Raw genomic sequence first — 11,136 nt, forward strand, 5'->3', positions numbered from 1 at the left:
CTTCTTGTCATTGTAACGAAACAATCATTAAACCAGACATGTCAAACACAAGACCCACTGGCCACATCCGGCCCATTATTGGCTAATATTTGGTCTGTGGAGATGTCCTGGAGACGGCGAGGGACTGGCCCCCGCCGCCCTGGCCCCGCCCAGGCCGGCAGCCCCCAAGGCACACGCACAGGAGGCAGTGAGTGCACAGGGGCCAATGTCACTTGGCAGCAGGGAATGTGTAGCCCACTGTGAATACCGGCCCGACCCACCAGCAGCAGCGCTGCAGTGGCACTGGCAGCACATGGAGTCAGGGCATGTGATGCGGACCGTCAAACACGCCTACTCTGTCCCATCTCTTTTTGGTTGGAGAGCAGGTCGTCACTGGTTATCTCCTCAGCCCCCTCATGAGTCTTGCCCTTGGCATTGGAGCGTATTCCCCTCACACATCTTGGTACCCACCGCAGCCATGGCTGCCAGCCGCTTGTGCAGGTCCATTAGGCCACTGTCGAGAGCTTCAGGCCCGCCCACCACGAAGGAAGAGAAGCGGTCGGCTAGGAAGCCCCAAGTGGAAGTGGTAGAGCATGCCCAAGACCAGCAGGCAAAAGGCCACCCAGCCCCAGCACAGATGGGGGAGGCATGCAATCGTGGCTGGGACTGGGCGGCCATGGTGCCGATGGGGATCTGGCTTTCCCTGCTCAGCATGGCCTTTTGCTTGCTGGGCATGGGCGTGCTCTACCACCTCTACTTGAGCTTCCTAGCCGGCTGTTTCGCCTCCTTTGTGCTGGGCGGTGGTCTAATGGACCTGTGCAAGCTGCTGGTAGCGCCGGCCGAGGCAGGGCCAAGGTGCGTCGGGTGTGTGAGGGGAACAGGCTACACACACTAGCCAATTGCAAGATCTGCAAGGGGACCGAGATGACCAGCAGCGACCTGCTCTCCAACCGCAAGCAAAAATAGATGGGACAGAGTAGGCGCGTCCAGTGGTCTGCATCACACACCTCCCCCCACCTCCCCTACTCCGCCTGCTGCTGGAGGACTGGCCCGGTATTCGCAAACTGCGCCGGTTAAGGAGCCAGCGTGGTTGCTGATGGACACCGTCGGTCCCCATGCACTCACTGACCCCTGTGCGCAGGGCCCAATGGTGTCAGGCAGCAGCCGCTCCGGCCCCTGCCTCACCTTGCCTTGCCCGCGGCAACGGCACCCTCGCCCTGCCCCCTACCTCGCCTCACCCCGCAGGACGAGCCTCCTGCCCACCGCCCCACCCACCAGAGACCTCCTGGATCTCCCCCAACCCTGCCCAGCCCCCACCGGCATCCCCCGATCGAGCAACGGCAAGGTGGCCATGCCCACTCTGGCCACGTCTGCCCAGTCAGCTGTGTCCAATGCAGCCATGCCCAACCAGTGGGCCATGCCCACCTGGCCCCCGTGAGGGCACTACAATGCTGATGTGGCCCTCAATGAAATTGAGTTTGACACCCCTGGCATTAAACAAAAGGTTGTACTTCAAGAACAACCTGTAGAAACAATTTTAATTAGTGGTGGCATAATGGTTAGAATGCAGTACTGCAGCTAATTGTGCTGACTGCCGACTACCAGCAGTTTGATTCTCACCGCCTCAAGGTTGACTCAGCCTTCCATCCTTCCAAGGACAGTAAAAAGAGGACCCAAGTGTTGGGGGCAATATGATCTGTAAACCACTTAGAGAGGGTTGTAAAGCACTGGGAAGCGGTATACAAGTCTAAGTGCTATTGCTATTGCTAATAACTTATCATCTTCTCTTAAAATACAACAAATGATCTCTTCTTCTCATATCTCGTCTCTGATCTTTGCAGCTTTTAAAGCTGTACAATTTTTTAAAGCCATATAATTCAATCCTGGTCAGCAAAAGTCCATTAAGAATTGCCAGAGTTAAAAACATATCTATTTTAACCTTTATCAAATAAATCAATTTTATATTCCTTCCTCTTACTTTTAACAATCTTGATCCTTAATCCCCTCAAATAATCTCTTTGATTATTTGATTTCTTTTCATGTTATCTTTGTCCCTTTTCATAAAATTCTTCAACAATTTAACAAATCTCATTTGTAAATCCAATATAAGAAAGTTATCCAGGTAAGTCTTTTGGTTTGTTAAGACATTCACAGTTGCATTTGTATATCTCCTTTCACATCATCCCCATAGCCCAGCATTTTTAAATCCACTTTTAAATCAAATATTCTTCTATATTAATAGGACAAATTTAAGCATTCTTCTCCTTTAACTGTAACATTTAGTTCCTCTAGTTCTTTCAAGTGTCCAATCTTCAAAACCTCAATTTTATTATATATTCAAGTATTCAAAACAACAGCATTTTCCCATGGGAAGGATTCTTATAATTAGTTTCAAAATCTTATTTCTAACCCATCTGGACCATTTGTCCATTTGTAACTTCCTAAAATCAATGTTCTTTTTGCTGTTTATTAAAAAAAAATAAGTTCTTATATTTGTATTTAAAACCTATTTTCTCTACGGATTGAAGGAAAGTCAATCTTAATTTGCAATTAAACCTTAGTAAAAGTTGCACTTCTGGTTAACGTCTGAAAAGCAGATAACAAGCAATTTCCAAAAGTGATTAAGAAAGGAAATATGCAAACCCAAAGTCCTTTGAAAAGGCAGAGATCACTGTTTGGGCAAAGATGGTGATGATCTCTTGTCTCCCTGAGCTCTAAACCCACTGGAAAATGCTGTCTGGCAGTCTCAGGAGCACAACTGTCTGGAGCACAAATCCACTCCTTATCCAGGGAAGAATCCCAAAAAGCCAATGCCTTTGTTGGATCTTCATTCTGCCATGGTCCTCTGCTTTCAGTGGAGCCATCTTCAACTCTTTTCTGGAAGTCCAACAGAAAGCCATTCTGGTGTGCACAGAAGCTTTCCTGTAATACCTGTTTGCAGTTCCTTAAAGCATTTCTATTTTTCTAAGTTCACATGACCTTCCTTTAGAGCTGCAGAATGATCCTGACAAAAGATCTATGAGGTTATTCTGAAGAACCCTTTTGCCTTTAAATCCATACTGCTTCACAGCCCTATTCGTTAGCTTTCAAAAATATACAATATGAAGTTTAATTTTTAGAAAGATCTGTGCATTTTTCACACGTATTGGTTCACAATGATAAAAAAAATCATTAAAACATTCCCAGATTGGATTTTTCATAGCCTGCAATTATTGTAAATTTTCCCTTTTCTTAATTGTTTCAATATAGCTCACCTCACTGGACAAAACACTCATAATCAAAAATACAGAGTCACGCCATTATATACAATTGACTCTATTACAAAATTTCATATTCAAAATCCTTCCATTTCCAGAATCAATGTTCACTGAAATTCTTTGCCTTCACTCTTTAAAGGGAATTATATAATAGCTTGACTCTACAGTATTTTTATGAAAACCACCAAAAGGGTTACACAGGTCTGCAATGTTTCATTTCCATATGCTGCTCTTAAATATGTATTTATTAAATATTAGTTGGTTATTATTTTTTTCAAGGCAAACTCAATTCCTATGGAATACATGGACACAGTCATTAGGTTTTTTGAAACAAAATAGAAGTGGTTTTGTCCATACCTTCTAGGATATTTTTTCAATTACAGCAGTCTAGCCCAGTGGTGGCAAACCTAAGGCATGCATGCCAGAGGCGGCACTCGGAGCCCTCTCTGTGGGCACATATGCCGTTGCCCCAGCCTCGACTCCCCCCACGACCCCCTCCTCCCCAGCAGCCCCCCTGCAGGAGAGTCACCCCCCGAGTGTGGCCTACATGGAGCAGCACAGCCAAGGACATGGCAGCCAGGCAGCATAGACAAGACTCTGCCCTCATGCCCCATCGTGCACAGTTGATGCTGCGGGGCACGGGCAGAGGGCGTGGCCGCCATGGCGCTGCTGGGCTACCTGGGCAATCTGCGGCAGGTCCTGGAGGCGGTGAGTGGCCCTTTGGGCAGGGGATGGGGTGGGGGCGGAGCAGGGGCGGAGCGGGGCAGGGGCAGTTTTTGGGCACTCGATCTCTAAAAGGTTCGCTATCACTGGTCTACCCTACAGTTCTGAGATTTCTTAATGATCTCCTATTCAAGTATTAATTCAGCCTGATGCTGCTTATCTTTTCAAGATTAACCAGAAACATTTTAAGAAAACATCAGATTCAAATATTTAATAAACCAACAGTATATGTGCAAACTTCTGCTCACACTAATGCCCCACTTTATCAGGATAGCATCCTAATGCATATGGAAGATAGCAGTTTGTGACTGCTTAATTTCAAAGAAAGTCAGATGCAAAACTTTGGCATGACTACAAAAGTTTAATTCCAACCAAGTGCAATTTCAAAATGGAATCACTTCCACAAGGAATATAATAAGTTTGCACAAAAGCAGTTGCTAAACAACACATCCACCATGGCTCATATTTTCAGCAGACAAAAACAGCCATATTAACGGAAGAACAGGGCTGCCAACTACCTTGTGCAAGTATGTATTACAGGATAGCGTAAAAATCAAATTTCTGATTGAGGAGGGTAACAAGCAGATTTCTGGTTTTAGGACTAAATAGTCCTCAGAAATTAGCAACAGATATTGTGAAATATTATAATACAGAATCATTCTACACTGCTCTAGATTCTAAAGTAGAATATTGAGAGTTGTAGCAAGTTGTCAGACCATATTGCATACATTGTGTGTATGGCGTTTCATATAGTTATATACAGTACTGCGTATTTCAAGGCTAATGTGAGCATGTTTGGACAAATCAAATGAAAATATTAACGTGACTAAGAATAGATTTCATGACATTCCCATGATGATTTTCTTGGGGACAAGAGCCTTCTCTCCTAAGTGAAGTAACAGCTCAAGTTCCAGGACTCAAGGAATATGTCTTGATATTCTGCTGCACAAATACCACCCTGACTCATGCTGCACCTTCAGCCAATTCTTTCAGCATTATGTCACGCACAGCAAACCACAGGAATGTGGGAACTGACATATGAATGAACAGAGAGGAAAAGAAGGGAAAACACTAAATTCAGAAACAAGAAAGGTAGCTTTTTGGAGGTATACTAAAAGTGTAATATGCAATACTGTATTTGGAAATTACTTTGCAATAGAGCAAAGGACAGAGTATTGTTTTACTTTTTGGTGCCACAGTCACAGATTAATACCAAATAAAGTATAATTTAATGTTCCATAGAAGTATTAGTTTTTATATGAACTGACACATAACACTCTTCACACTACATACACCTAAGTCAGTTATTTGCTTCTACAGTGATGTTTCAACAGCTACCTTGAATATGTGTCAGAGTTGGAAAGTAGATAATTTTTTTAAAAAAACAGTATTTTTGCAAGCATCTATATAAAGGCAGCAATCTTTAATTACTTGCAAAAAAGTAAAAGTTCCTTTTAGCAGAAGCAATTTGTGCAAGTAGAAAGGGCTGCAAACTCCATGTTACCTGAACTTTCTACAGACTTTAAATATATGAATGCTAGAAAAAATCCCATCCAACCAATAGATACTATCAGATCACTGTGCTGAGGCTAGTAGAGCTTTTTTTTTCCCCCAGCAAAAATAGCAAACCTTTGAGCTGGAAATTGATATAAGAAATATATATTCCCAAGAATCATGACTAAACCTGGATCTCCTTAGTGTTTCCTTGTTTAATCTAAATCTAATTTAAGATAATTCAGTCACTGAAATAGTATGGAAACCTTTTTTTAAATAATTTTGTTATAAAAATAATCATTACAGGGTAGTACTACACACTTCAGGAGTATTCTTTCAATCTGTGTACTGATATAACACCCGCATCAAAGTTACAATTCAGAATATTAGTCTCAGAATGGTATCAAACATTCTACAAAATAATAAAATGTTTAATATTCATAAAATATTATTCTTTATTAAAAATGAAACACATCCTTCACCACTGGCAAATAACAGAAAGAGTGCTAATTCACACTGCTGTGGTGCTTCTACATCATGCAAGTTACATCCCATAATTTCAATCAAATGAAAAATACAAAACAGATAACCATGTCCCCTTAAAAGAGGATGTATTTCTCAAGCTGGAATTTTAAAAAAGCACCTTACTCTTCCTAGTTACTCTTCAGTTGAAAACCAGATTCTATTTACTTCATGCTTTTTTATTATCCATCTCCACAAATATCAGAGGGAGGGAGAGGCATAGATAAAACTAATGTCTAGAGAGATTTGACATAGATCATTCCTGCAATTTTTGCCATTCCCTATTCTCTAATATTTTCAATATTTTGATTAATTTAGGGTGAAGTATACACAGATTTTACTAGAACTGAGAATATATCACACTGAAAATAGAGTACTATTAATCCTAGCATAATACTAGAACCAATGTGCTACTTACATTTCAACCTAATGCAAATGTAAGCATTCATAAAGCTCTATCCTGTGTAGTTTTAGTCAGAAGAATATCCCAGTGTGGTCCATGGAACAGGCTTCCAAACAGGGTTTCAGTAGGATTGAATGTAACTAATTTGATCCAGATTTACAGGTAATTTGTAGCCAATTATTTTTTAAAAAGATCTCCCAATTAACATACAAATGTAAGTAATTCTGCAAGAATGATAGAGAGGCAAGTCTTTTACTTTTCTTTGTATATATCCACCGTCTCTCTATGTATTTACCACTCCCCCATCCCTAAGGAGAAGCAGATACAATGAAGAAGAAAAAAATCGCAGACACTATAGAAACCTAAGAAACATCAAATGGCATTAGCCTATTTTCTTCTTTAGTCTATCTTCAAGATTTTAAAGTGCCATTTGTCAACTGCAGTACACAGTTTCAAAGAAATAATAATCACCTCTCTTCCTATCTATAAAAAAATACTCCTGCCTAGTTATCTTAAAAAATTAATATTGTTTACTGCAAGCTACTAGGCAAGCATTTCACATATCTGAGCCAATCTAAATTGTTTCACTCTACAACAGTCAGAAATTTAGCTGCAAAAACAGAGTAGATCCTGCATTCTATACTATATACATTAAATCCTCAGCCAGCAAGATGGATTCAAGATATAGACAGTTATACAATTGACTGTAAAAGGTAAAACTGTCCAATGAAAACGTTCCACTAAAAGGAGCCATTACAAGATAAAAAAAATTGCTATGGTTTAACAATATGCTCATTTTAAGCTTTCAACAACTAACACCATTTGTTGCTGGAAATAAGTATGATCTTGGTACTTCTGTCAAACTGCAAGTAGACAAATGATGTAGCAAAAAGAATTATTTGACTCTTGACTTGTTTTTTGGGGAGAAGGAAAAAACCACCAATATGATTTATTTATCCATTCATTCATTCGTTTAATTTGTATGGCTGCCCATCTCAGACAAATGACTGTGGGCGATAAACAATCATAAAAAAATCACAGTATAGTACAAAAATAAATATATATAGCAATCAAGAAAAATTACCATCCTAGATGTCAACATAACTAGGAAACAGAATACTTCACATACTCAGGCTCCAGGCCCGGACACATCACCAGGTCTCAAGGGCTTAGGAAAGACCAATAGGATCAGGGTCATCCTAATCTCAAGACAGAATTTTCCAGACAGCAAGGGCTACCACAGAAGATGCATGTTTTCTGGTCTCTGCCACTGATATTCCTTGGCTGACCAAACCCATAACATGTCCAACCTGCCAAACAAATTTGGGTGGATAGAAACAACTGGGAGAAGATGTGCCCTCAGCCCCAAGCCATAACGGGCTTTAAAGGTGACAACCAGCATCTTGAATTGCACCCAGAAACACACTGGCAACCAGCGCAGCTCCTGCAGCAATGGTGTTACATGTGCTGAATATCCAAAATCATTTACTATACTACCTGTGCAGCTGCATTTTGCATCAGTTGAAGCTTCCAAATGCTTTTCAATGGCAGCCCCATGGAGAACATATTGCAGTAATCCAGATGAGAGGACACGATGGCCTGAGTGACTGTGAGCCATTTTCACAGCTAAAGGAAACCGCCAAAGTCTGCACATGTTAAATCATTTATTATATGGTTCCCTCATCTTGCAACAACTCATATTTACAATCCCATCATTCAAAGTGCTTTAGGCAACTCTATAGTTGAGTTTCTAACTGCCCTAAACAATCACTTTACCAGTCACTGAAATACAGAGCAGTTCATTAATCTATCTAGCCTAAAACTATTGATAGTCACAGGCAATATTTGCACAAAGTTATTCTATGTAGGTGTTTGGAGATGTTAGAGGGTGAACTAAAGAAATTCTGCATACATAACAGTTAAGAATAATGCCAAGCAACCAGATAGAGAATATCTTGCTTTTAACCCCAAAATTAGCACATATAGATAAATTAAGTAAAATATTTGGGGATAGTAATTTTATAATCTATTTAGTTCCACAAAATATTAGTGAATCCATTTGGATATATGACATAGCTTTTTAATCACAATACACTGCCACTCTTTTCTGGGTCAGTCAGGCAGTTCAGGCAGAATGCTAGTTACTTAAATTAAAAAAAAACCAAAGCAAAAGCCTTAGATGCTCATTCTTTCCTTTCACCTCTGAAAATGTTTGTAACCTTAACTGAAGAATAAAATCATATATTGAATTTAAACTCATTATACATGGAAATAAATTCTACCAAAGTAAGGAGATGCAGCTAATAACATTTAGACTAAATTCTTCTAAGGTCAAACCAAATTAAATATATTTAAATAAAAAAGATAAAGAACTATTTTAATTGTTTAGTACTGTCAATGATGCATAGCACTAACTAAAAAATCAGTCTCTTCAAGAAATGACCATTCAACAAGTTGACCAACGTGATAACTATCTGTTCCTGATGTCTTCAGTTTGGTCACAGTATATGTAATTGTGGAGCCATCCTACTCTCACAATTTCCCTGAAGGCATTGAAAACCAATTTGAATTGCCCCTTCAAGCTGTGTCCTATAGCAGACAGTAATGAGGAAAATCTGCAAACAGGTGTAATAATAATCTTTACTATCCTTATAAGAAGTGATCTTATAAGAAGCTGTTTCTATTGTACTCCAAATGTTCAACTCAGTCTTCAGATTAACTTGCATTTCCATTAGTTCCCTAGTTCTTGCAGATCTATTCTTGGTTATTACATTAATTTATTAGTGGTTGTTATTATTTCATATGGCCTACCAAAATGCTGCATAGTGTTGCATATTTTGATACAAATTTTATATGTTTCTGTGAATTTCATGCATTATACTGCAGTTTATTAATAGTGCATAATTGACCACATATTGACCACATATTGACAAGAAAACAAAATTATCCCCCCTCAAATTTTTCTCTCACCATCAAAAGTCACACTATTCTAACATTGTTTCTGCATAAAAGGACATTAGACAAATAATCTTTTCATTTTGGTCACAATTCCTTCCTAAAGAGTATACATCCCTGATTATTTTTTCTCTTGAGTTCGGAGATCAAACTCCATACTAATTCACAATTTGCATGACCACAGTTGGCTGACGTTGATTGGTTTCTTATGCTAAGCCATGAATCCTGTTCAAAACTGTAATAAGAGTTCTCACAATAAGCAGCAATGCAATTTGATTTTAGCAGACTTATTTCATAAACAGAGTCTCTCGTATTATGGAAGTCTATTAAGATTACAGGAGCCTTTTACCAAGGAAGCCACCAAATCAGACTAAACAATATTCCAAGACTCAGGACTAAATCTCTGAGCCTCTTTTTACATTACACATTTTAGTGCTGCACATGATCCGCTTGTCCAAAGATGCCTAAACCGACTTGGTTGAGGACTCAAACCCGGCCAGTGTAATCACAAGAAGACTAATTCAGAGCCAGGTACTTTTGGTTTAAAATTTCCAATGCTTCTCAAGCCTTTTGTCTTTGCTTACACATCCTGTACCTTTCACCAAACCTAAAGTTTCAGATGTGCCCAGTTCCTATTTGCTCCGACCCTGGCCTACTAAACCTCCTGCCTCAAATCTCTATATTCTAATATGTATATATATATCACAGCAATTGTGATCTTTAAAGATCCAACATTCCCTGCTTTTGGGAGCAGGCCAAAAGCGTGTTACTTCAAACTAAAAGGCACGGGAAACCGCTCCCCCACACGTAGGCAATCTCGTTTCGGGATCTCTCTTCCCCGCCCTACCCCGCCCACTCCTGTGCCCGGGGCCAGAACGTATCCAGGTATTTCTCACCTGGCCTGTGCTTCATCCAGGCTCTGATCGGTGATGGCCATAATCTGCTGCAAGATGTCACCCGTGTCCTGAAGTCCGGGGGCTGCCTGGGGCTGGGGTGGGCCTGGAGGCGCTTGAAGTCTGTGGGGCGAGGGATCTCCGGCGGCCCCAGGAGGAGGAGGGAGACCCGCCAGCAGCCGGGATGCCTCTTCCATGTCAGAGGCGGGGGGTAAAAGGGCAGTAAAGGGAGGGAGCCGCCTCGGGCGCGGCGGGAGGGGGATTCCGGGAGCTGCTCGAGCCCCTCCGTCTCTTTTTCCCCCCTCAACGTATATACACACACACACGACTGACACAGAACAGGCCCCACGGCTCCTCACTCGCGCCCGCTCCGCCCCCGGCCCCCGCCGCGCGACGGGGCTCCGCCTTCTCAACTGTCGCCTGGCGCAGCGGCCCAGCTCCTGGAGCTGCCCGCCCCCTTCCGGGACAAAGCCAGTCTCTCGGCGGCTTCTACACAATTGCCGCCTCCGGGAAAAGGGGGCGGGGCTAAGAGCGGTTAACTCCCTGCTCGAGCCGAGTTCGGCCCACCGCTCCCCCCCCCCCGCCAGCGCGCGCCCGCCCACCCGCCGTCCCGCCTGCCTGCTTTCCTAGGCTGCGTCCCGCTTTGAAAGCGAGAAGTGGGGGGAGGGGGGAGCAGTCGCCGTTGTGTCGCGCTCGCAGCCTCAACCGTCACAATCCCCCCCCCCGGGATCCAAAGTTGAGCGTGTCCACCCCCCGCGCGTTCAAAATTAACGTTTTTGTCTGGCTTACAGTTTCTTCGGTTAGGGCCAGCCTAACGACTTTCACCGGACACCAAAGCCTGGTGCTTCAGCACCTCTGAGAGAATGAAACGGTTTTCCAACCGCTGTTTCTCGCGTCAGCACCATTGTTA

The 11,136-nt window shown here is 42.2% G+C and overlaps 1 protein-coding gene across 1 annotated transcript in view; it reads right to left on the reverse strand.

Moving 5' to 3' along the window:
• Positions 1–10,503, reverse strand: part of LOC107287231 (pre-B-cell leukemia transcription factor 4) — a gene marked incomplete in the record, with an annotated part of 64,971 nt that extends 54,468 nt beyond the window's left edge. Inside the window, 1 exon segment of the mRNA XM_015815720.1 lies at positions 10,230–10,503. Coding sequence (XP_015671206.1) covers positions 10,230–10,423 — 194 coding nt within the window.
• Between the last annotated feature and the right edge of the window lie 633 nt (positions 10,504–11,136).

Source organism: Protobothrops mucrosquamatus, unplaced genomic scaffold (genome assembly GCF_001527695.2).
Source record: "Protobothrops mucrosquamatus isolate PMUCROS unplaced genomic scaffold, P.Mucros_1.0 scaffold370, whole genome shotgun sequence".
Classification (NCBI taxonomy): domain Eukaryota; kingdom Metazoa; phylum Chordata; class Lepidosauria; order Squamata; family Viperidae; genus Protobothrops; species Protobothrops mucrosquamatus.